Genomic DNA, 27,187 nt, shown 5'->3' with positions numbered 1-27,187 from the left:
GCAATATGGTGCTAGGGAGTAGCACTGGGGTGTTGGCAGGCTGCTGCAGCTGCCCTGGGGTCTGTCCTGGGGGAAATGGTGGCCAGCAGAGGTCACAGCAAGTGTCCCTGGGTCCCAGTGTCCCTGCAGGCTCTTAAGGGCCTGGGGCTGTGGTAGGAATAGAGCTGACTCAGCCCTGGGGCAGGAGAGGCTTCCAGCCCTAGGGCTAGGCTGAGGCTGGCCTTCTAGTGGTGAGGCTGACCAGGATCAAATTTGTTCCCGGTCAGCATCTACATGTTTGCTACTGCGCAATAAGTAATTGCAAACAAAATTTGCTACTTGTATTTACAGGTAGCAAATGCACTCACAAATAGTGCAAACAATTCTGCAGTAAGCGTCTGCATATGTATACAGTGATGCTTACTGTGCAGTAATTTGTGCTAATCTTGAGTAAAGCATCTCATGTAGATGCGCCCACAGTAAAAGAAGCTTGTTTTGTAGGACCTCACAGCATTTGCTACAGAGTTGGAAGTGCATTAGGTACAGGGCCACTGGATGAGAAAGGGTACTTTCAGGGTCAGATCAAAAGATCGCTACCTCATGCCCGTGGCAGATGTTATATTTACTGTGCGATTAACATGAGAATTGCATGATAAACAGTAACATGCCAGAAGTTCATTTTATCATGTGATAAAAAAGCAGCCTCACCTCAGAGAAGTTATTTGTTGAATGTGGAACTTCTCTGCACTGTTATCATGCATGTTACCTAGAAAGTTAACTTTGCCTTTGCCAGAGAATGTTTAAGTGATGTCAGACAAGTTATTTAACTGTACCTTGTTGCAAAAGGTCACCAACTTCATATTGGAGTTTGGGGCACCAACTTTATTGGCAGAAACAATGAGAACTCACAGCTTCAACTGTAGTTGATGGAACACCTACTTGGACCATAAAACTTGCTACCTAACACTAATTATGTTGCTTTTCCCCACTTGAATTGGCAAATTAACCAGAGATTATTGCAGGCAGATTTCCCCAAATTGATAAGGAAGGAGAATAGCAGACTCAGCTATGACTTCAGTCACTGATGGGCAGGACATCTCAGAGCAGGCGCCCCAAATGGGCATTTAAATGTCTCTGTGCCTCTAGCACCCATGACCAAGATGGTAATAACCATCACCTCCCTGGGTTATCCTGAGGATAAAAATCATTGTGTGTAAGGTGCTCAGATACTGTGAATAGCACAGAACGAAATTTGAGTAGGGCAACATTCAAGGTGCTCCCATTAAAGGGAGAACAAACACAGGCACACAAGATGGGGTGGGGTGAGACAGGGGCTGACTTGAGAGGAGTCAACAGTCGCATGCACAAAATGAAAAAAAGAGAAGGCAACTGTGGGCCATATTAACAGAAGTATGCTAGGCAAGGCAAGGGAATGGCTTGGCCTCCGCTGAAGGACCACATTATAACTTGCAGGCTCTCTGCAGTGGAAGAAGACTGTATAGAAACCGAAGAGGATCCACAAGGATGCAGAAGAGAAAGGATCAAGGGGCTGGAAAGCTGGGTGGGGAGGGGAGGCAGAGAGACCTGGAACTAGCCAGCGTGGGAAGTTTAAAGGAGAGGCTGCTGTGGGGGCACCTGTGGCTGTGCAGGTCTGTAGGCATTTGTGTGGGTCTGTGTCTGTGGGCATGTGTCTGAGGGGGTCTGCGTGGCAATCTGTCTGTGTGCACATCTATGTGTGTGTCTGTGTTTGAGGGCATCTGGGTGGCTCTCTGTGGGTGTCTATGCAGGGGTCTGTGGGGCTGTCTGTAGAAGTCTGTGGGCACATCAGTTCTGTGGGCACCTGTGTGGGTGTCTGTGGACATGTCTATGTGGGTGTTTGGGGCACGCCTATGTCCAGGTGGGCAGCTGTGGGGTCTCTCCGGCTGTCGGCATGGGTCTGTGTGGGGCTGCTTGTGGGCGCCTGGGCCTGCGCCCACGCGGATTTGCGGGCAGCGGCGTGGTTGCCCGCCCCGCGGCTCGGCCCGGGATGGTGAGGGGGGCAGGCCGGGCGAGTGCGAGGGAGCCGCCAGCGCAGCGCAGCGCCCTGGGGCCGAGACTGAGCGCAGGCGGCGGCGGCACCGGGCAGCTTCGCACCCATCCCTCCCCCCGCGGGGGCCGGTAACGGTCAGCAGGGGCCGGCCCACGGGAGAAGGGGAACAAACCCCAGCGCGCGCCCCTCGCCCTCGCCCTCACACTCACACTCACCACACTCGCCGCCGCCGCCTGCGTCGTTACCTAGGAGACTACGCCGCTGCCTTGCCTTAAGCCCCGCCCCTTGACGCGACGCGCTTCTCCCCGTCTCTCGCCTTGCCTGCAAGCCCCGCCCCTTCCTCGAAGCTCGCGGTTACAGGCAGTAGTCCCGCCGTGGTCCCAAGCACCTCTATACTCACAGCTAATCGCCGTTGAGGCGTTGTGTGCCTGTGCTGCAGGAGGGGCGTCTGGGGCTGGAGCTGGACCTGGTGGGAAGCTCTGCTTCTGAAGAAGTCTGTTTGCGCCCAAAAGCTTGCAACGAAGAATTTTTCCAATTATTTTAGTTGGTTCCATAAAAGATACCGGGTTTACCCAAAGAACTTTGTCGGCCTCTAAGGCTAGCAGCACGCCCCTTCCTTTGGTCCTGGGCTCCACCAGCGAGAGGCCAACTCTGTGCTGCCCCACCTGAAGTCCCCACATGAAGTCCGCTTGCTCATGGTGGCTTATTGCAAGCTGCCTGGGTAAAGGACTGTGCCCCACCGCCCTTGTTTTCATGCGAGTCAAATCAGTCCCGGGTTCAACCCCACATCTGTTCTTAGACAAGCATCCAGTGTTAAGCTTGCCAGCGCTATGGGGAGGGAAGTGGTGAGCCACCCAGTGATGCACACCAGCTTGCATAGAGGCAGGGGGAGGGGAGAATTGCATGCTCGGTTTGAGGGGAGCAGGGCAAAAGCTAGACTTTTGGCTGCCCCTGTGCCAGGCCCCAGCTGCCAGAGGTGAGCAGCTTTCAGGTCTATAAATGAGAGCACAGGTGTCCTGGAAGCTCCGTGTTAAGAGGGGGAGTAGCCACAGTGTTCCCTTGTCCCTCCCTGGCTGGTGCTCAGTGTCTGAGGGGAGACTGAACAGACGAATAGCATCTAGGGAAAAACAGTGATATGCTGTGGTAACTCCAGACTAGCCACGGTGGAGAAGAAGACTTAAACCTACAGCATGCAGGCAAAGACAGCCTGTGTGTGTGACACGTGGAAAGTTTCCTTCTTCCAGGATGAGCAACTTAAAAGTACAGCTTTTTTTCCTGGACGTTGTACAAATACCACTGAGTTTCCACATCTAAGGTGTTGTTGGTTGTAGCCGTGTTGGCTTAAGAATGGAGGCAGACAAGGTGCTTTGCGTAGATGGGATATCTTTTATTAGACCAACTAAATAGTTGGAAAAATTCTTTAGAAACGATGATTAGTGGTATGGGGGGGAGGGCTTCCATATGAGTAGAGACTAAAGAGGCTAGGACTGTTCAGTTTAGGAAAGAGACATTTGAGTGGGCACATGATAAGCATTTACAAAATACTAAATGCCAAAGAGAAAGTAAATAGGGATTTATTATTTGCTCTCTCTCACAATACAAGAACTAGGGGTCATAAAATGAAACTAGTAGCTAGGGGCATGTTAACATGAGACGTTCACTGTGCAGTTGACTGATTAAATGCTCCGTAAAGATCTCAGAGCCTCTCTGTGTGCCCCTATTACGGCACACAAAGCAAATTAACAGGTTAGGACTTGTAACCTGCTGCAGAGTCTTTCCATGTGCAGCAGCTCACATGTAGACACTGTCCCGGTTTGCTGGGATACAAGGGTGCTTTGGTGTGGGGCTAGCCAGCGGGCAGCCCCTGCACTGAAGCACCCTCATGACTCGGTGAGCCCCTCCACAGCACATGGATCCCCATTGGAGCAGCCAGCCCTGGGCTGCCTGCCAGCTAGCCCCACAGTGAAGCACCTTCATGCCTCAGCCAGCTGCTCTGCAGCACATGGAGGCCTGTTGGACCAGTCCTTGGCTGGCACTCTGACCCCCTGGGTTCCCTGCCAGCCTGGGTTGCTCCAACTGGGTTCTATGTGCTACACATGAATAAACTCTGGAGAAACATATTCTGGATTTTTTTGCTCCCAGGTACAGATTCAAACAGTGTACCTGGGAGCAAAAAACTCTGGACCAATAAGCTCTGGGGTTTCTTTGTGTTCATTAGTCGCATGTGTAGATGTGTCTAGTAAATTTAAAACTAACAGAGGAAAGCTGTTTTTTACACAGGATGTAATTAAAGTGTAGAACTCATTGCCATCAGAAGTTGTGGAAGCTGACAGTTTAGCCAGATTCAAAAAGGGATTGGACAAATTCTTGGAGGAAAGGGGCATTAGTAGCTACTGAGCATGGGGGTTAGGGGTGCAGCCTGTGAATCAGAACTTCCTAGACCTTAAATGCTGGAGGTTGCAACTGAGAGTGGAACAGTGGAAAAAACCTTGGACATATCTAGTTCACTCTCCCTTTCAGCATCCACTCCCTACCACAGTGTGACACAGGATACCGGACAAGATGGACATATTGTCTGACCTAGTATATGGCAGTTCTTACATTTTATGTGAAGCCCACAGACCTTTGGGGTTCTTTTAATTTTCTTTTCTGTTAGGTTTTCAGAGTTATTCGTTTGGGGGGGTGTCACATATTCATGCTCCCGTCTGCAACTGGGAGGGCCAATCGCTGTGTTTTAATGGAAGTTGATATTCACCCATAATGACTTCATTTAGGAAGCTGAGGTATTAAAAAAGGAACCATCATGATGAGCCTCGTGAAAAGATCACAGGAGCTGGTAACAACGTAAAACCTAATCAGCATATGGGCTAAGTTTAAGTGCAAGAGAAATTTTCCTGGTTTCCAGATTAAAGTTAGTCTGCATCTATATTTCCGTACACACAGAAGAAAAAAAATGGGACCAAAGGCCTCACTGCAATCAGAACTTCTAAGGCAAAGCTCACTTTGTTCATTCTGCTTCATGGGTCAAATCCTACAGCCCTTATTCTAGGAATTTTCCTGGTTTAGGACTGCCAGTTTAGCTGTAGAAACCCAGCATCCCATTCCTTAGTTACATCACTACATTTTATACTGCATATACAAGAAGTTCTTACTTTTACCTTTCAAGTTTTTGGAGACAGGGACTGAGTATTTTGTTTGCATTTTACCAGTTATAAAGCAGTGTGTATAGCTGTGGCATTTTCTGAATAATAAGGCAATAACTATATTCAAGTTATATTTGTTAGTGATTAATCCTGCTGCCATTGTGCTGCTGGAAAGTCATGTCTGTCCTGCTATTTGAGTGAAGGGGGGTCACGAATAGCATTTGTTAGTGTAAACCTGTTCTCAAAGACCTAGGTTATGTAGGCTCACCAATATTATAGAGCAGGGCTGTTCAATCAGCAGCCCCCATTAGGTTAAGATGCAGCCCCTGGTTTCTGCCTGGCTGCTGCCCCTCCTTCCCACTGCTGTTGCAGCCAGTCTCCAGTCTCCCTCTCCTCCCTCCAGCTTCTGTTGACTACCCCTGCCCCAAGAGACACGGCAGTGAGCTGAGGGTGAGCCTGGAGCTGCAGGCACAGTTAGTTTACTATACATCTGGGTTTTCCTCTTTTTGGGTCCTCCCATCTCTGTCCAGGCAGTTTTTTTTAATTTAAAAAAATGTCTGGGATTTTGCTCTGCTCAGCTTCATAGTTTCTCCTGGCACTTCCTAGCTTGACCTAGCAAAGAGCTGTTTGGGGCTGGGGGGAGCAGTGGGTGTCATGTGCATCTGTATGCACACATGCATGCAGTCTGCATGCAGCCAGGCAAGGTGGTGGGAGAAGCCCTGGCATCTGCATGCAGGTAGGTTTATGGGGTCAGGGTTGGAGGGCCAGGGCTTGGGGATTGTCCAGAGGACTGTGTGTATATGTGTGCATGTGTGTGTATGTGCATGCATACGACAGGGTATGTGGAGGGGGTAGGTGTGTGAGGGGAGGCAGGAGGCGGGTGCCTGCCAACACTGGGGGAAGCTGTCTGGGTGTTGGGACTGCAGCAGGGCTTGGGGGATGTGCCTGCCCCATTAGTGGGGAAAACTGGGCGAGGACCCCTTGGGGCCATCAGGAAGCTGTGTTGCCAGGTTGGTGGCACCAGGGCTGGTGCCCTTGTTTGCAGGGCCAGGGCAGCTAGGAGATGCTTCAGGGCTGGGGAGAGCAGGGGGATGCAGGTTGGGAGTGATAGACACCAGCAGGGCTGGAGAGGCTGTGGCTTGGGAGTGAGGGGTAGGGGCAGGGGCATATCATTGCCCCCCACAATCATATTATACCCCCTCCCCCCACAGGTGTCCCTTTTTTTTGAAACTGGAAATATGGTAACTGTAGGCACACAGTGTAACAGGGGCGGAGGGGGCGGGGAGCATACATGGTGCAGTCAGTGTGGGAAGAGGCCCCATGCAGTGTGTGGCCTGGGGTTCACCCTAGCATGGCCATGGGTGTGTGGCCTGCACAGCCAATGGCCCCAGGCTACATAGAAAATGGACAGCCCTGTTACAGAGCTTTAATAGCATACTGAAAAAGTATTCCAATGAAGATAAGTAGTGTTTCTTATGCAGGAGATTGTATGTTATGGAAATAGAGCCTACTGATTGCTGCAGTTTGAGCATCATTATTGTATGCATAGTTCTCTAATAACATTATCAACAATATGCGTACTTTGTAAAGACATTTATCTGAGCACAAAATTTATATGGAAAGGTATACAAGAGTCCACTCTAGTAATGCATCTCCTGCTATAAGGAAAAAGAAACCCCCCACCCTGAAGTATCTCAAAACATGGAATGCAGTGCTGATCCATCTTTATTAGAACACCTTAATATGTTAGGCAACTGTGTTTTTTCCCCCTCAGGGTCATGTATGACAGGCTGCGCTGCATAGCATATGCATAAATTAAGGTACAATAAAAAGCATCAACTCAAACATAACCACCAGTACTGTAACTTTTATTTGCTAATAAATATCTTAATAAACAGGCTTACCGCATCTGTAAGCCCTGATAATGCCTCTTAGGAAATCATAGAAAAATAAAATACAATAATAATCAGTAACTTGTACTTTGTACAAAAATCTTATTATGTTGCTCAGCAGGTAGCTTTGCCAAACCCCATATTCTTTCCACAAATAGATGGCATATGTAATGCAATTCATCTTAAAAACCCCCTAGTTTTGAGAGCTGAGCGTTCTATTACACTATCAACTTGTAGGCATGCCAGCACATGGAAATTTACATGGAACATCATATTATCATCATAATAGATTTTTTTTTCAAAAAAGGGAAATAATACCACCTTCAAGTAAATGTGAACAACTTCACTTCTAATGTAAAGTAGGTAGGTTCCTACATTCCCCTTGGGATTGCACCTTGCAAACTTAAACTTTTTATTTCACAATTATTCCTCTTGCATGATTTTAAGTTGACCAAAAGAGAGAAAACAAAATGCATTTGGAACATATATGGGAGGCAGATAGCACGAAGAAAGCTTGTTTTAAATTGTGAGGCATTCCCAAGAGGAAAACACCTATGCCAGTTGTAAAATGTTCAGTTTCTCAGAAACAGTAGATCTTACTTTCTGTTTATAGTACCGTGCACAACATTGTTCAGTGTTTAGAATCAATGGTACAGTACCCAGGAACCCTTTTGTATGGAATGAAGGTGAAGATTTTAGATACAGGTAGTTGTCAATAGTTGAATATATCTCTGTAAGAGGAAAGGAAGCAATGGCAAAATACAAGTGTTAATTGTAACACTAAATACAAGTGTAAGTGCTGAGGCCACTGTTTACTTGTAAAATATTTTGCAAATCAGATTATACTGCAACTTTAGAAGCCATCTACCTTTAAAGATTTGACTTGGCTGTTTAAATAGCCTAAAGTGTCTGTCATCAAATATATATTTATATATACACATACATTGATACATTTTATGGCTATGCTAGAATAGCAAACTATGAATAGCAGTCATATTTCATTGTGTACAATCTAATTTCACAGCAAAGACAATGATTAAAAATCCTTTTAATTCATATTTGTTTAAAGCCCAGCACATGAAATTAGAGGCTATCCTGAGAAAACATACTAAGCACAACTAGAACGATCACTATCTGCAATGTCAAAATCAAAGCTAATCGTTGGAAGGTAACCACTATATTTCTTGTATATTTTCTGTTTGTTTGTTTTTTATTTTGAAGACAAATTTAGATGAACCAGAATTATAGCTAATTGTAACCAAAATCAAGATTGCTTTCCTTGAAGATAATCCATTGCCAATTAATAAAGAGTTGCACATCACAGGAACTTTAAAGATCTCATTTCTTTTTTTCTGTGCTGCACTGGGATACTTATAATATAGTTTTGCACTTGTGCAAATGACAGATGTGATCCTGAGAAATGCAGAGTACCTGTTCATATTACTGAAATCAGCTGTAGTGCACAGTACCTCTCAGGATCAGGCTTTTTTTTTTTTGCTAGGGTTTCATTTGTGGTCGCAATGTTTGTGATACATCCTGTACCAGTAAAGTGACTGGGAATTTTGACACTGCTGTCAACAGGAGTAGACCTGAAGCCTTAGCTAACAACAAAAAGACAGATTCATCCTTAGGGTAACTTAATTTCACTGGAGCAGTGTAGTGGGTAAATTTGCTGCCACAGTCTAAGTGATCCTCTTCTTCCTCTAGTAAAAATTGAACAAATGGCCTTAAAGTAATCTGTAGTTTAGAATGAAATGTCTCTGACTCAAATGTAACTCTTTTCCTGAGGGAGGAGAAGGGAGAGGGAGCATCTTGCCATAAATTCTTATAATAGATGGTATATATTTTACAGGTATATATGGTATATATGTTTTGGTACAGGACAATCTCTCTGAAATGTGGACATGATAAAGGAATTTAGTAAAGAGAACCAGTAGGTACAACTTTTTAATTTTAACATATTTGTTATCATTTTCTTCATTAAGTGTTAATAAAAGTCACATTCCTGTGACTGAAATGCATTAAGGGTGATTTTTCAGAAACACCGAGAGTATCTGTAAGATAAACAGCAGAAAGAGAACATCCTCAAAGAGGAAAATAACCAGCTAAGAATAACAGTAGGAGAGGGGGATCAGAAGTTATCACTGTGACTATAAGTTTAGGTCAATTATAAAAGAAAAAGAGCATTATAGAGAAGTACAGGATTGATAGTTTCTCTTTGCTTGAACATGATTTTTTTCTAGATTATAATGTGAAAATGTAAGAAGTGCCATACTGGGTCAGATCCAAGGTCCATCTCAGCCCGTGTCCTGTCTCTGACAGTGGCAGAAGTAAATATGCTATAGAGCAGGGGTCAGCAACCCCCAGGATGCGTGCTGAGCATGGCACACAAGACCATGTTGCTCGGTACACCACCACCAGCCCAAGCTCTAAGCAGCTGCTGCCAGCCACGGAGCCCAGGCTTCTCTCAGCAGGTGGCTGGGAGGCTGCAAGCCCTGCTCCAAGGAGACCGGGCTCCGTGGGCCGGCTGCAGCCGGGAGGCTGCAAACAGCTGCTCCGGGCTCTGGCATGTCGGCACTCCAGCACCTTCCAAGGGAGAAATTGTGGTTTTTCAGCAATCCGGCCAAAAAACGTTCCCTACCCCTGATAGGGGGAGAGCGTTGAACCACATACATCTAGACTGATCTGTCCCCTATTTATTACCCTCCTGGGCAATCTCCCAGGCATCCACCAATATACATTAATGTATAGGTATATATTCTGAAGAGATAAAATTACAGAATTTTCCCAGATGCACAGGGTACAACATAGCTTCATAGTTTCATAGTAGCTAGAGTCAGGAGGGACCTGAACAGATCATCTAGCCTGACCCCCTGCCACATGCAGGAATGAATGCTGGGGTCACAAGACCCCAGACAGGTGATCGTCCAACCTCCTCTTGAATTTGCCAAGGTAGGGGCGAGGACCAACTCCCTGGGAAGTTGGTTCCAAAACATAGCTCATGATGTTTTCTTTAACAGTACTTGTTTGGGCTAAATTATGGCAGCCATCTGCAGGTGTATGAGCAGTGCGAGAGCTAGTACACAGGCTAGCGTCATCTCTACCATGCATAATGCAACCATTCATCTCTACCATGCATAATACAACCATAATATGGCTTCCAGCACTCCCTGAGGTAGTAGTCTCACTGGCTATACTCAATGCACTGTCTTCATCAGCAATTATGTAGTGCAGGACTGTCAAATATACAGCCTGTGGGCTAGATCCAGCTCACAGAGTCACGTTGTTTGGCCCACAGGTTCCTGGAGGGGCTGGGAATTTGGGGACAGGGTGAGCGAGGATGAGGCCCCACTATCAAAATAGCTTCAGAGGAAGGCTGTGTACAGAGCTCCAAAAGGGATGTGTTGGAGATGGGGGGTGAGCATCAACTGTGTTAACTCCTGTGGCTGCTGCTGCTTGCCCCACCACTCTCCCACCCAGATCTGATCCACAAGGAGCCCTGCAGTCCAGATCTGGCCTACTAGGAACCCCATGGTCCGGATCCAATGGGGGTGGAGGGCTGGCATGAGTATTAACAAGATGCTCCATTTACAACATCACAAGAGAATATGGTTAGTAATATCCGTCTGACCTTCAGCAACAACTGAACAGTAATAATCATGGGGAAAAACACCTATTTTCAGTGTCCTTAATTATATCTTGTAGAGTAAATACTTAAATAATAAAAAAGTACAAATTTAAAATAATGCTGCAGTTTGCTGTTTGCTTCAGCTAATCACTTCCCATATAAAGTAATTCCAGTTATAAATTAAAATTGCTCAAAATATAAAACAGGCAGTGTATTAAACATGTGGTCTGTTTTTCCTTTCCTTTTCACCTTCTGACCATAGAAAAATGAGAGTTTAGGACTCTCTCAAGTGGACAGTGATACCTCTGTATTGCTTGTTTGCACACCTTAAAAATGTGTTTATAAGTGCAGATCAATTAGGTAGTTCGGTTACAAAATTACAAAAGAGAATCTTGTCTACTAAAAGCTCTAAGCTTTGTGATGGTACTTAGAATTGTCACAAGCTGGATTTGGAAGAACCAGCAGACTGTTTTTTTCCTTTGTGGCCATTGTATAAGAGTATCAATATCTTATGGTATACGATACTATGGAAATATTATTTCACAAAAGCTAGATCAAAGCATGCTGTCTTCATAATTCATAACCAAAAATGAATAGCTCTCTCAAGATTTGATTCCAATTTTGATTTCTCCAAAATGTGAGGGTTTTCAAGTTTAGATCATCATCATCAATATGGGACAATAATAACATTCACATTTAGATGGAGATTCAAACTTTTCAGTTTGAGAACATGAGTGTTCAACTCTATGATTTTAGTTAGGTCTTCACTCAACATATACTAGATGAAGCCATATCTCACTAAATACCACCTAACGAAAAGACCCGGATGCAGACATAACCTTTTTTGGCAAATTTGAAAAATTACCTATTTTGTTGCTGTGCATATAAGAGAAGGAAATTTCCAAAAAGAAGTGGAATTGCCTAAATAGAAATACAAACTGAACAAAATCTTCTCCCACACAGAGAAAGATGTAACAATACAGTTTTGTAAGTGGATAAATTATACTTCTGCTCAAGAAAACAACATTTGGTACTGAAGTTAAAAGAAAGAACATTGAATTACTGTTATCTAATCATTGTAAGGTCTCAACCTTGCAGATACTTAAGTCTATGTGTAACTTTACTCACGTGAGCAGTCCTAGCAAGCAAAATAGACCTTTCACATGAGCAGAGGCACACAGGTTTAAAAGTCTGTAGTTTGGGGGATTTGTCTAGCAACATAGTACAACCCATGTATTATTTCTGAGATACAGACATAGCTCCCAACTTGCCATTGCCTTAAAGTTGGACATAGATCACAAATCAGGAAAACAATAACATTCATATAGAAGAAAGCTTGATTTGGGGATTGATTTCTTTAATACAAAGTTTTCTATAACCTTGGCTTTGTGATTTCAATATTTCTGATCTTAATTTAATAATACAGTTATAAAAAGTAAGATAATATGCTAAGTCCTTGCAGAACAGACCCAGAGCTGGGAAGTCTTGTAACTGAGGCAAAGTTCATGGGTATTGATACAGAATATCTTCTTAAAGTAATATACACATAAATGCCTCTTGTTACATGAACTAGTCTCATCATTTTACAGAATAAAACAACAAGGAATGATGCTTTTAACTTTCTAATATTTTAGGGCTTATTTTTATAGCTAAATCTTATCTCCGTAACCTGTTCTTTCTTTTCTAACATGCAATACGTTTATTGGATCCCATTTTCTTGGGGTTTAATAGTTTATCTGAGGGAGAGAAAGCAAGTTGGCTTGCAAGAGACTTGGAAGAGAAAACTTATACATTATATAAGCATTTTGGCTACTACAGCAGGGCAATACAAACTATTTTTATAGTCTAGACAACATCTTACCAGAGATATTGCACTTAGATTTGTACAGTAATTGCTCATATGGGAAAGTATCATTAAAAAGCAATCAGTGTGATTTAGGGACTGGAATTCAGAGATGGCTTAGCATCATGTGACCAGCTAACTTTCCATAAACCACAGGGTGAGAACCACTTCTCTGTGCTTAATTATATATTTGTTTGGGGTTATATATTTTCAGATAAGAAGCCAGAATTTTTGGAGGTACTGTACATACATAATACACATTTGCTCAAATTTTCAAAGCCAACTGTGGGGAGATTTCACCACACAGGTCCCATAGGTTTCAAACAGAATTGTGTAATTAAATTATCTAGTTAGCTTAAGGATTTCCCCTGTTATAATACATATGATAGAAATCTCTCTATATACACATATACACACTCTTTATAGCCATACTGTGTCCCACATAACCTGATCTGCAATCTGAGGACCTATAACCCAGCACAGTATTCTTGTGTGAGCAGCATATACTACAGTGATTTAAGTACTACAACCAAGAGCGAAGATACTTGTACAGTGAAGTTGCACGTTACACTTAGACCATATTAAGGGCACTTAAAATATGAGTGTTTTTTCATGTTAAAGATATTTACTTGTGCTAAGTGCCTCTGAGCATCTCAAAGTTCCACCACTTCAGGTGACAGTTAACTTTGGGACTTGATAGCTGGCTTGTGTTAGGGTAACTTTGGTCTATTCCATGAAGATGAAATGAACAATTTGCAGTCCTCCAGTATCCCAGGATGCGCCACTCCCAGCCCCACCCTTGTCCTTGGAGTAGGGATAGAGCCCAGGGCTAGGAACAGACATTACACATAAACTGGTATAAGTGATCAGAAACCAGTTCAAATCTTTAACACAACAGAAGTTCAGTGCACTGAATGCCAAAACCAGTTTAAGATAAACCTGGATGGATGTGGTATCAAATTTAACTGATTTAGGTTAAACTGATTTATTGAATTTCTGTCTCAGATCAGCTCCAGGTTCAAGTTAACTCACAGTTTCCCAGCATCCTAGGATGTTTTGCACCTCCCCTGCAAAACCCCAGTTGCAGGGTGGGCAAGCTAGCTTTGGCCCAAGCTGTTTGCTCCAGCTGAACAGGGAGGTATGCTCTAGTGGCCGCCAGCTTCTGGCCTTAGCCACTGCAGGCACATGACTGCATTTCTGGAATCAAAAGTGAATGTCTGTTCAATTGCTTATTGGTTCAATCTACAGTTTAGACTAACCTGAGAAGATTGAATCGATTCAGCCTCAGGGTTTTTGACTATATGTACTTAGCCCAGGGATCCTGGCTCCTAGACACGCTCCTCCTCACCAGCCCTCTACTGGCAAGTCAGAGTGGTGCAGGCAAGAAATGGTATTAACCCTTCATGTACAACTGCTCACAGCATGATCTAACTTTAACACTGCTTAACAGTCCATAGATTTACTATGGTCTCTGTTTAACATATAACTTCACTCATAGGTTTCAAGTGCATGTATTATGTCTTCTGTGCAGCTCTTTGCTTGTATTATAGCTTTGGAGAACAATATAGACAACTAATGTTTTTGCAGCTTCATTCTGGTCTTTTTGCATTCACAGAGAAGTATCTTTGCTCTTGGCTTACTGTTGTACACACCCAGCACTGATTAAGGCTAAACAGCTCAATTTAACAGAGGCTTTGAAGCAGGAAATGACTTCACTTCCAAGGTGTCTTCCTCTCAACTAGCTTCCATGCACATTGTATCACTTAACGTTAGTCCTGTCATTTTGCAAGGGCAGGTCCCTCTAAAAATAAATTAGTCTGCTAGAAGCCATTTATATTCCCTTTGATTTAAGTAGAAAGATCTAAATAAGGATTAACAAGGATATTCTGGAGGAAATTTGGTTAACTGAGAGGAACACTCTCCAATTTAACTGAGTCTAACCACTACCTGTAGCAAATGACTCCATTTTGAAATTCTGTCAGAAGACACAGTAATAAAATGCAGTCCTTCCAGGGAGTCTAGAAGATGTTGGATCACATAATTAGCTCAGATTAAGTCCCCTCTTGTGCTACTCTGGCAGCATAAGGAAGACTTAAAATTGCTCTAAAAGGGGACTTAAAGTTCCCCATCACAGAGAAACTCCTGATAGACACAATGGGCATGTCCAGATGAATGCATACATGTGTTTTCCAGGGACAAATAGGAGCAGCACATAGTTGTGCCACTGCTACTTGTCCCTGGGGAATGCCCGTACACACACACACACACACACACACACACACACACACACTCTGGTGTGCAGCAAGTTGGGTGGGGTAGGGGAGGCTGGGGCCAGTTCCTGGGCTAGTCCCAGAAGCCTTACCTGGGGTCCTGGGGGCCTCCTGGAGCTCCAGCAGCAGTGATCCAGGCACATGGAGCCTGGCTGGCAGCTGGAGCTTTGATCCAGCCAACTAGGCTCCAGTTTCAGGTGGCGCATGCTGCCACCACATGTGCCACCCCACTTTTTTTGGCATGTTTTTTTTTGACACTGGGATCCCCCGGTGTCAAAAAACCCACCATGATGCAAGTTAGCAGCATGGTGAATGCCTGTATGTGTGGTGTGTGCAGTTTGTGGTGCTGCAGACAGGTCTGCAGCACCACAGACCACTTGTGCACTCAATAGGTCTATAACCAAATTAGATGCTGTGTATTTTTACCCACTCCGTGCAGGGCATACTTCAAGGTGTGCTAGAGCCATGAAAGGTTATGGCTGGGGTTTGCTGTACTGTAGCAATATCAAGCTGCCAGAATAGTACCTCTGGGACCACTGCAGGCAGAAGACTAAAGCAGCACTGTACCTCTTTGACCTTTCATTGTTTTAACCTGCAGCGTACCTATTCTACCTTGCATAAGATCAGGGGAAGGCTGAATTAGACCCATATTTGACCCCAACTATAGGTTTACTGACAAGAGCTTAGTGGAGCTGAGAATCATGTCCACTATGTAAAGCAATGGAAAACAGACAGATCTTAGTTAATGGCCATCCAGATACTTTAGCATGTGAACCATATCTTTAAATATACCTTTTTAAGTCCACTACACCTACCATACATGAAGAGTTAGGCTAGAGCAACAAAAAATTGTTAGTTTATTTTTAATTCAGGTTTAAATGTACTGTTTTCAGGAACAGGTTTAGTTTATGTTGAAAATGTCCATATCATGTCATAGCAAAACACTTAGGACCAAAGCCTACATTTGACCTGCAACTGGGAACTTAGGCGATGCATAGGGCATGGGCGGGGGGGGTGGGGGGGGGCAGGTGGAGCACTGGTGCCACCCCCCCACCTGAGAAGTGCCCTGTCGCCGCCTGTGGATGGTCACTGTGCCTCCCCAGACTCAGGAGGCACGTGTCGCCTATGATTGGGAAGAAATATTCAGGGGAAAAAAATAAAGTCAGCTTCTTGTTAAGGCAAATTTAATCCATTTCCCACCAATTCCTTTTCTCTTTTCAGGAGAGCCTCTTCTTTCTCAATAACTCTAATGCTCTCATGCATGCAAATGTTTCAGCAACAGAATATAGTACATGCCTTAGCTTATATGGTTACCTTGTTTAAAGTGAACTATCAACAGTGTTATGGTCTAGGGACAAAATATATCTCTTTGCAGAGGGCTAGCACAGGTTTTAAGCAACACAAATCTCACCTGAGCCATAGTTTTAAGGCTCATATGGTTCACAGAAGTTGTGTTGGTCATAGGCAAAGGAGTGAGTCTAGGGTAGTGACAATAAAATCAGTGGTAAAAATATATATGCAAATTATATATATGGAATACATATATAAATTACTATGTCAGTAACATTTTCCTATGCCCCCTCTTTTTAATTTATTTTCTTTCACTTGCATTTCTTGGACTCTCTTTATTCTGTGCATTTCAATGTGTAATTTTGGGCTCTCCATATTGTGCATTGTGGGTACAGTGGCCTAGTAAATCTGTTTAAACACACCAAATGCCAGAGGATGAATAGAAGCTAATTTTTACTTGCAGAAAGAATGACCTATGTTAGTGGCAGCTGCTGATAATATTGCATATACATTTGTGGCCTGCACAGAAATGCATGCACATGTGAGAAGACAACACCTGAACATTTTAAAACAAAACTAAACAAAAACAAAACAAGAATTCAGTAGCATTGTCTTGTATGCTGAAACAGCAAAGTAGTATCATGGTTGAACAAGAGCAAATATGCAGTTTGTAAACCTGGGGAAATGTCAGTTTGATCAAGATACTAAAAAAGAATTATCCTGCACAGCAACAACAACAAAAGCCACCCATAAAAACCCAAGAGAAGGTTCATAAAGTTTTTAATAAATATCCTCACCAAAAGAATCTCCTGGTTACTCCTTTCCTGGTTACCTATACTTTTGTTTTTATAAAAAATATATTTGATTAATAAATGTTTTTTATATTGTTATTATATTTATTCTATTGAAAATATATTTTCAGAAGTGTGATAAATCTGGAAATTAATTTCCATGAAACATATTCAGGTCAGTGTATATGTAACATGCAACTTTGCACCCACGCTACCAGGAATAACAAACGTGCATATGACAGCAAGAACTCACTCTTATGGTTAGGATTCGTTCTGGATAACTTCTGAAACCCTTTTAACAAGTAACCAATGCCCAGATCCTCATTAATATATTTAAAGGGAACCCTTTCCCCAAATGGTACCCTGGTGGAGATGGAGGCAAAGGCAGGTAAAATGGAAAGCAAAGCAGTGAAAGGAAAAAAAAATCAACTTTTAGGTTTGTGTCTGAAGTTCTTATTCTAAACTATTTAAACATATGATTTTCTTTCCATAAGAGAACTCTCATTAAGAAAAAAACATGAAAATATAGAATTTATGCAGAAATTTACAAGGGACAGTCTCATAGAATATATCTAAAGCTAGTTAGATCTCTAAAGGGCCCTGATCCTGTAATAATTTATGCTCAGGATTAGTTGGATTGAATTCAGTGGGCCTGCGCATGTGCTTAAAGTTACTCAAGATTGGGATCACAGTTCTTAAAATGTGCTTGTCAAATTAGCATCTGTGCCTTAAAAAAAATCTGTTCTGGATCTGAAAAAAACTGTCTTCTGGAATTAAAAAAACCCCCAACAATTGAAGAAAGGAAAACATATTCAGTTCACCAGTGTTACGCCATTTACATCAACGGAGTTACATCAGCATTAAAATGAAGTAACAATAGTGAATCAGGACTAGTGTGTCTTGGTCTGTGAAACTGGTTAGCAGTATAAACCTTTCTAAACCTTCTCCTACTCTTCCTTCTCTGCCTCCCACATACAACATCAGCCTTTTTTCAGCATCAAGAAGTATGTTTTGCTTTTAAAGTTGAAATTAAACAGAATAATGATGACTTAAAATGAATGATGACTGTTTAGACTGGTTGATGGGTTTTGAAGTATATGCATATTTTACTTACTTGCCCAAATGCATTTTTAAAATGAAAATTAATGTTCAAGTATGCCCTGGCTTCACATAACTTCAGAAAAATGGTGTAAAAATTAACACAACCATCTGCACCCAGTTTACATGTGACATGCGTGTAAATCTGTGCATGACTTTCAGAGCGTATGCAGACATACGCTTATTTCCTGGTTAATGGTAGCGCATATCTCATGCAATATCCTGGAAATGTAGTCCAGCATATAAATTGTCTGAATACAGCATGAAAGCTTTAAATCTTATAGAGGTACAAATATCATGTTAGGCCTTTGCAGTCATGTTCTTGCATGTAAATATGGCTATTGAATAGTTCTAAAGATAATTATATTATATGCCAGTTAAATATTGGTACTAAATGAAGACTAGCTATTTAATAACTAGAGCTCCATTCTATTACAGTCAGCTTTTTATTTCTAAAAGCAAACAGTTAAAAGTAGACTCAAGGCAACATATTACACTGCCATCCTATGCCTCCCTCTCTGCGGTGTATAATGTAACTAGTGCCACACAGTGTAACTTTCACTACTGATAACATAGTGTTTGTACCACTGCTTTCTAGTGGATGGTATGGTAGACCTGCTTGAGTGTGAGTGATCTCCTCATTCTTTAATGGCTGGCCACAGAAGCTATATTAGTCCCAAAATGACTAGAGTTAACAGAGATGCTCCTTTAGTTCAACTAGTAGATGCCTGTAGTTTTGGAGCAGAAAACTCTATGTGAACACACTGTGTAGTATAGGTGGCAAGTGTAAATTATATATAGGGACCTACTTAACCTGCAATTTCACGGATTTATGGCAATCAAGAAATTAGGTGATCTCTGTGAAATCCATGTGGAAAAAAAAATACTAAAAATAAAATGTTGGCTCCCCAGTGGGAGCCAGCAGTCCTTCCAGCCATGCAGCCCAGCACGAAGCAGGCTGGTGGCACAGAAGTGAGCAGGGAAGAGGGCTGCCTGTTGTGCGGCCCTGCCCCTTTTCACCAATCAGTGGTGAGGGGCAGGGCCGCATGATAAACAGCCCCCTCCACCAATCAGTAACAGGGGGCAGGGCCACCGGGGCCCCTTGGCCAATCAGAGGTGGGGGTGCGGGGGGGGGGGCAGCCACAATAAATCCATGAAAATAGCATAGCAGCTGGCCCCATGATCTGCCTGCGAAATCAGATGGCCACTGCCTTGAGTTGGGTAGATCTCTAATTATATGTGGTTAAGGAATTGTTACAATAGCTTTCTGGGAGTAATCTACCATGTGATAGAGACAAATACTGAGTATTAAAAAGGGCAAAAAAAGGGTGAAAAATTCTCAGAATGAATGAATGTTGCAATTTTATGAAAGATAAAAGAATGTTGAGTGATAATAGAAATAAATTTAAATTCAGGGCCTCAAGAAATTTTAAAACATAATGCTTTCTAACCCCTTTCTCAATTATGCAGGCAATGAGAAATCACTACAGGAACTCGGTCACTTCTGCAAAGAATTCTAACATATTTCAGGTACCAGCTTACCAGCATTATTACGAAGTAAGGTAACAATAGGACCCATATATTTGGATTTAGTTAAGGGATAAAATAAATATTTATGTCAAACTTTTTTTGATTGCACATTTGATATTGGAAGTTACATGATCACAGAACATGAAAGAAGTCAAATACTTTTTGATCTACCATCACACTCTAAATACATCAATAAAGAAGCCACACCAGGCCAAATAGGCTGCTACTATCAAAGAAATCCATGAAAGTTTCCCAAATACTGTTATACAAAGTTACACATCCATGCTGAGTTATTCACCAGTGTGTAGCAACAGTCTTGCAGTGGGCCAGGATTTCATTGGCAGGTAACTGATGGAGGATCTATGCAGTGTGGTTAAAAATTCCAGGCTGGAAGCATTAAAATAAAAGTATGTTTATAGTCTGAACAGGAGACTACAGTTCTGGAAACTGGAAGGAGCAGAAGGGAGGGATGAGAATATTTTCCATTTTAGAAATGCTGAGGCACAAAACACAGTTGCTTCTAGTACTTTCATACATGAAATCCTTTCTCCTGTATGTGCATCATGTGCAATCGTAAAGTCTGTAAACTGCTCACTATTCGTCTCTGGTGTCCAATAAGCACAACTCCAATTCTTCTAATGTCACTGTAAAGAGAAAAAATGCAAGATTCATCCTGAATGTATGAAGAGCCAAGCCTTTAGTACTGCTCCCGAGGCTGAGCACCTAGCAGAGTTCTTCAGAAATGTTTTCATTTCTCAGCTGGAATATGCAAGAATACTGCACATTTTCAAGCTTTCCAAGGCACATGTGCCCCCTGTCTGTTAGTGCAGACAGCCATTTAGGAAAAAATAATGTTGTGTCTGTGACACTGGTATTTGCCCACACAATTTAAGGTTAAATCTTTCTCCCCAGCTCCAAAGAAATTCCAGAGCAGCAGTCAGGGAAAAGGGGCAATCTCACGGTTGTGAGAGGGAAGCAATTCTTCCCATCCATGCGGCAGAGGCAAGCAGAGCTGCTTCATGTTTCCATGTTGTGGCTTAGAGACTGAAGTGGCTGCTGTTGCACTTTCAGTGCTTTGGGTACAGTAGAGCTTCCTAGATTTGCACTAGGAGACTGTGTGTGTGCGTGTGTGCATATAGGAGGAATGATATTTGACCTTTTAGGCTATGTACAGACATTCAAAAAGCCTGAGGTGGAATCAATGGAAATTACACAGTTTTCTCTAAGTGGCATGGTTTAGATTGGTAGTGAACAGAACATATATTCACTAGGGCTGTGTGAAATTTTGCCCGGTATTTCGTTTTGAAGCTGCTTCAATGTGATTTGAGCTTGAAACAGTGAAACTGAAACCAAACAAAAGCCTTCAAAATAGCTCCAAAACAAAACAAGGGTACTTGAAACGTTTTGAAAGTTTCGAGACATTTCAAGTTTCATAGATTCATATTCATAGATTCATAGATGTTAGGGTCGGAAGGGACCTCAATAGATTATCGAGTCCGACCCCCTGCATAAGCAGGAAAGAGTGCTGGGTCTAGATGACCCCAGCTAGATACTCATCTAACCTCCTCTTGAAGACCCCCAGGGTAGGGGAGAGCACCACCTCCCTTGGGAGCCCGTTCCAGACCTTGGCCACTCGAACTGTGAAGAAGTTCTTCCTAATGTCCAATCTAAATCTGCTCTCTGCTAGCTTGTGGCCATTGTTTCTTGTAACCCCCGGGGGCGCCTTGGTGAATAAATACTCACCAATTCCCTTCTGTGCCCCCGTGATGAACTTAAAGGCAGCCACAAGGTCACCTCTCAACCTTCTCTAGCGGAGGCTGAAAAGGTCCAGTTTCTCTAGTCTCTCCTCGTAGGGCTTGGTCTGCAGGCCCTTGACCATACGAGTTGCCCTTCTCTGGACCCTCTCCAGGTTATCCGCATCCTTCTTGAAGTGTGGCGCCCAGAATTGCACGCAGTACTCCAACTGCGGTCTGACCAGCGCCCTATAGAGGGGAAGTATCACCTCCCTGGACCTATTCGTCATGCATCTGCTGATGCACGATAAAGTGCCATTGGCTTTTCTGATGGCTTCGTCACACTGCCGGCTCATGTTCATCTTGGAGTCCACTAGGACTCCAAGATCCCTTTCCACCTCTGTGCCACCCAGCAGGTCATTCCCTAGGCTGTAGGTGTGCTGGACATTTTTCCTCCCTAGGTACAGCACTTTGCATTTCTCCTTGTTGAACTGCATCCTGTTGTTTTCTGCCCACTTGTCCAACCTATCCAGGTCTGCCTGCAGCTGTTCCCTGCTCTCCGGCGTGTCCACTTCTCCCCATAGCTTTGTGTCATCTGCAAACTTGGACAGAGCACATTTGACTCCCTCGTCCAAGTCGCTGATGAAGACATTAAAGAGTATCGGTCCAAGGACCGAGCCCTGCGGGACCCCACTGCCCACACCCTTCCAGGTCGAGACCAACCCATCCACCACGACTCTTTGGGTGCGACCCTCTAGCCAATTCGCCACTCACTGGACTGTGCAGTCATCCACATCACAGCCTCTTAGCTTGTTCACCAGTATGGGGTGGGATACCGTATCGAAGGCCTTCCTGAAGTCTAAGTATACGACATCCACCCCTCCTCCTGTGTCCAGGCGTTTTGTAACCTGGTCATAGAAAGAGACTAGATTGGTCAGGCACGATCTGCCCGCCACAAACCCGTGCTGGTTTCCCCTCAGCATAATTTGCCCTGCCAGGCTCTCACAAATGTGAGCCTTGATAATTTTTTCAAAGACTTTACCAAGGATGGAGGTGAGACTGACCGGCCTATAGTTGCCCGGGTCCTCCTTCCTCCCCTTTTTGAAGATGGGGACCACGTTAGCCCTTTTCCAGTCCTCTGGGACTTGGCCCGTGCGCCATGAGCGTTCGAATATTACTGCCAGTGGCTCTGCAATGATGTTGGCCAGTGCCTTCAGCACCCTCGGATGGAGCCCATCCGGGCCTGCCGATTTAAAGGCATCCAGTTCTTCCAAATGACTCTGCACCACCTCAGGATCTACGTATGGAAGTCTGGCGCCTTGCTGCTGCCTCTCTACAACCCCAGTGAGAGACTTGTCGTGCCCCTCACTTAGGAACACTGAGGCAAAGAACTCGTTGAGGAGTTCAGCCTTGTCCCCCCTGTCTGTCACCAATTGTTTCTGCCCATCTAGCAGTGGTCCTATTCCTCCCTGGGCCTTCCTTTTACTCCCAATATATCTAAAAAACAATTTCTTGTTGTCTTTTACTTGGGTTGCCATCCTCAGCTCCATGGTAGCTTTGGCCCGCCTAACTGCCTCCCTACAAGCACGAGCAGAGGAGGTATATTCATCTCTAGTGATCTCACCCTGTTTCCACTTTTTATGTGCTCCCCTTTTGGCCCTTAGGCTGCCCTGGATTTCTCTGGTCAGCCATGGAAGCCTCCTGGCCCCTTTCCCTTTTTTGCCTCGCTCGGGGATCGTCTTGCTTTGTGCCCGAAGGATCGTTTCCTTTAGGCACAGCCACCCTTCTTGGGCTCCCATCCCTTCAAAACTCCTACTCTGCAGTGCGTCCTTGACTAATCACCTGAGTGCATTGAGATCAGCTTTCCTAAAGTCTAGCACTTTCACCCTACTAGTTACCTTACCCACGCGCCGTCTTATGTTGAATTGTATTATTAGGTGATCACTGTCTCCCAAATGGCTACCGATCTGGAGGTCCCCTATCATGTCATCTCCTGTAGCCAATACCAGATCCAGTATGGCATTCCCCCTAGTGGGACCATGTACCTCCTGTGTCAGGTGGAGGTCCTGTATACAGGTTAGAAACCTGCGTGAGCAATGGGACCTTGCTGTCTGCGTCTCCCAGCAGATGTCCGGGTAGTTTAGGTCCCCTATGACTACCGCCTCTTTAGCTTTTATGGTCTCTGCGAGCTGCCTCAGGAGCCCCGAATCTATTTCTTCCCCTTGGTGTGGGGGTCTGTAGCAGACTTGACTTTCGAAGCCAGGCTTACATGTATTCAGAGCTTTTCCAAGCTGGCAGCCTCCTATCATCCAGCAGGCAGATCAGGGGCCTGCCCACACCCCCGGGAGGGCTGCGGGGCTGTGCCAGACTCCTCCCAGTGGTGTGGGTCCCCATCTACCTGCCGGATAACAGGAGGCTGCTCCTGCCTCCTGGGATAGCGCTGGGTGCACCCTGCACCCAGCCCTGGGAAGATCGGTGTTGCCACTGGGCCCAGCTGGCAGCACCAGCCTCCTGTCATCTGGCAACTGAATATATTATACAACTGAATAGGATATGGCTACTTTATATTCCAGACATGTTATATACTTCTTGCATGGCAAAATCGAAAATCAGAAACCAATAGCAACAGTCATTATCAGTCATTAAAGGCATGCTCCTTCACCCACTGAAATCAATGGCAAAGCTCCGGTTAACTTAAATGGAGTAGGATCAAGCACTGAGTGCCAACAACGCATTTGGCAGTGCACAGAACAACAACAACAACAAATATATGACTAACTTGCACTACAGTATATCCTACTGACAGAAGAATAGACAACATTTTTCACACTGCATTCACCAGGTTCCCTATTCAAGACAGCTTAAGCATGTGAATTCTCTCACAGACTTCTGTGGTGACACAGAAAGCATGAGGCAGAGCCAGAAACTGACACCAGATCTTCTGTCTTCCTTGACTGCAATCTTGTCCTTCCTCTTCATGTGTTGTTTAAAATTATGTTTTTCTTTTATTAACTGCAGTAGAAAAGTTAAAACATACTTCTGTTTCATGCCTTAGTACTTATATAAGCTCTATCACAGCAGCATTTTGACCAATTGTAGTTTACTCACTGTAGAGAGAGTCAGGTACATACTTACTCAATACTCATTCTTGAAACCATATCCAAAGTTGTGAAACCTGCTGCCATGAAGTTATTCTTATACTGACCCATTTTTATTGAGTCCAGCCAATCACTGACTGAAACAAACAAAGGATATTCTGGAACTTCACCAGGTGAATCTGGCATTCTACGGAAAGAAAATGTAAAAAGTTGTAAAGAAATATAAAAGTAATGTAGATTTAATTCACTAGAGCTATTTTTTGTACTAAAAAGACAGCTGGACTAAGTAAAGAACCCAAGCTAGACAGCTCAGATTCAGGACTGAAATTCTTTAGAGTTTCAGAAAACCCCACCAGATCTTGCACTTTGATTTTGGCCTACTCTCTAAAATGTATGAGTCACATTTTAGCATGCAAAGTTATTTTTGATACTACTTCTAAAAACCAATGACCTCAATGGGAGCTTCATTTGCTTTTGAAGCTCAAAAATGGTCCTATCCATGTTGTTATTATTTTTAAATATAAAGACAGAGTATTTCTCTGAAGAACTTACACTTACAGGATGAAGATGATACCATAATTTGCTAACTCAATAAAGCCAGTCAGAGAGAATAAGAGGATGATTTAACTTTGGATATTATAGGAAAATAGCACAGATAGAACGCAAAAGTATTAATACCCTGGCTAGGTAATAACTTTCATATTTATCTATACAGAAAATTGCTAAAAAAGGGAATGGCTGTTTATTGCCACATTAAGCAATAGAAATGCTTTCTAAATTTCTAATGCTTTAGAATGCAGTGGTGCAATCTAACAGCAGCAATACTAAACTTAAAATGGGAATAAAAACTATATTTAATACCCTTGTTTTCATGTGATTATAGAAGTAAGCAAAATAAAAGGATACAACTAACTTAATTAGTCCTTTCTTTTTACCTACTATTGTTGAACTAAAACTGAGAGAGAGAAGACAAAAAAATCCCATAACATATTCTATATTTTTTTCTGTTTTTACTTATACTTCCCCCTGTTTGGGATGAGGACTGCTCACCACTCCCACTGGACTTCATGCACTTGGCAGCACTTTGTGTAGGGTAGAGGAACTTTCATATGTGTTATCTGTTATTTGCCTTGCCTGTGTGTCTTTCTCATACAGAAGCACTTCAGCAACATAAAAATGTTTTATCAAATAGGCAAATTGATCATAAAACTACAAACATGGGGAGACTCACGAGCATGTGCAACAACCTGACATTATTTTTTATTGCTTTTGAAAACTGACTAGATTTCAAGTTGAAATTGTCCCTTTAATACTGGAAATCATTCGCTACATGACTACACCTAGCGGCATTGGTGTTTTTTTGTAAAGACCCCCTTTATACATCATTTTGAGGATGTATTTTGTAAAACAAGCATGTGATCATTTTTAAGTGCCTTGGAGTACTAGATTAAGAAAGAACATGTTTTGATTGCAATGGTGCAATCTATGGAGAAATATTTTATTAGTGCCAATAAGGGTGGCAGAATCTGTCCCAAGAAGAGCAGGAAGTAGAAAGCAGTCCATCCTGCTACATTAATCTGCTAATGTTCCATTCATCTGTATTAGAATACATTAGATAAACTAAACTTTTATCCCAACATTAAAAAAGATGCCAGAGGGTAGAAAGAGAGAATAAAGAGCAGAAAAGCATTGGCTATTAAAAATCCATTTGAACCAATTAAAAATGAACAAACACTAGAGGTCCTTGATACTAAAAAGTGTGTGTTAATTTTAATCTAGTGTTTGAGGTTCTCTAAATTTCCAATCTCATCTCTCACAAAGTTTATACTACACTACTAGGTATTTCACATTTAAATAAACAAAACTGAAAGGATTATCAGGCCAACATCTTTCATGGAAGATGCCAACATTTTTAGAAAGCAACAAATTCATTGGGTAGGGCTAGGAGAAATAAGGGAGATTTTAATTCTATCCATATTTTAATGTATGCCCAAACTCCAAGTAAAACTGATTTTTAAAAATTGCTGCTTTCTCTTCAGTTGGAGATAATTAGTTCTCAACACAATATCAATTCTTGAATGACATTTATTTCTTATGACGTTGGACTAATATATTTTTAATACAAGACTGGGACAAATGAATCCCTAGGGTAATACTACTGACACCACTGAAATTATAGCTGGTTTGGATTTTGCCTATTGAGTCTTTTCTTATAAAACAGACTTCATAGGTTAAAAACAGCCACCAAATATAACCATGCTGCTTAACTGCATTAAACAGAGAGAGAGGAGTACTAATACATTCAGAAATCAAATCTGCTAAAGCACAACACCAAAGCTCAACTGAATAGACACAAATCTTTCAATCTAAATTCAGTGTTTTAAAACATACATAAATAAAATAAAATATTAAATAAATAAATATAAAACAATTACTCCCTGGTGCCAAATAAAACTATTCCAGCTGTTATTAACAACTCAGAGCAAAACTTACCCCTCAATGTACAAATACAGATTATGTATCTTGTGTGTGGGGCACTAAGATGGTGAAAGGTCATGGAATTCTGGACATGTTCAGGGGCTGCGGTATCTAGACTCATTTAACACTGAGTCTATCCCAAGGCTAAGGGATATAGACAAATAAACAACGGAGGACAATGTTTGTGATAAATTAGCAACCAGTTTGAGATGGCCATATAGTTATCAAACCAGAAAATCCTGAGCTATTCCTGGAAAATTATAATCCACAAGAATGTTGAAGACACCCTGAGCAATTGGTATACATAGTGTAAGAACTCAGTTCAGTCAGAGACTTTGAACTATGAGACGCTGATTCCTTGCTACATTTCTGTGCAGCGGTTTGG

General features: G+C 42.9%; 2 protein-coding genes across 4 annotated transcripts in view; both read right to left on the bottom strand.

The window, feature by feature from the left end:
* ARL6 (ADP ribosylation factor like GTPase 6) overlaps nt 1–2,290 on the bottom strand; it is a 37,478-nt gene extending 35,188 nt beyond the window's left edge. Inside the window, exon 1 of the mRNA XM_059720589.1 lies at nt 2,224–2,290. The gene's annotated coding sequence lies outside the window, so the exon portion shown is untranslated. The remainder of the gene's footprint in view (nt 1–2,223) is intronic.
* A 4,708-nt stretch (nt 2,291–6,998) lies between these two features.
* Nucleotides 6,999–27,187, bottom strand: part of EPHA6 (EPH receptor A6) — a 978,007-nt gene continuing 957,818 nt past the window's right edge. For all 3 annotated transcript variants that reach the window (XM_019476566.2, XM_059720587.1, XM_059720588.1), the window contains 2 exons: nt 24,362–24,511; nt 6,999–20,137 (listed from right to left, as the gene is read on the bottom strand). In XM_019476566.2, coding sequence (XP_019332111.1) covers nt 20,023–20,137; nt 24,362–24,511 — 265 coding nt within the window. In that variant the 3' untranslated portion in view covers nt 6,999–20,022. The remainder of the gene's footprint in view (nt 20,138–24,361; nt 24,512–27,187) is intronic.

Source organism: Alligator mississippiensis, chromosome 1 (genome assembly GCF_030867095.1).
Source record: "Alligator mississippiensis isolate rAllMis1 chromosome 1, rAllMis1, whole genome shotgun sequence".
NCBI classification, from domain to species: Eukaryota; Metazoa; Chordata; order Crocodylia; family Alligatoridae; genus Alligator; species Alligator mississippiensis.
Note: the sequence above shows the minus strand (reverse complement) of the source record. Positions and strands in the feature narration are given on the sequence as shown.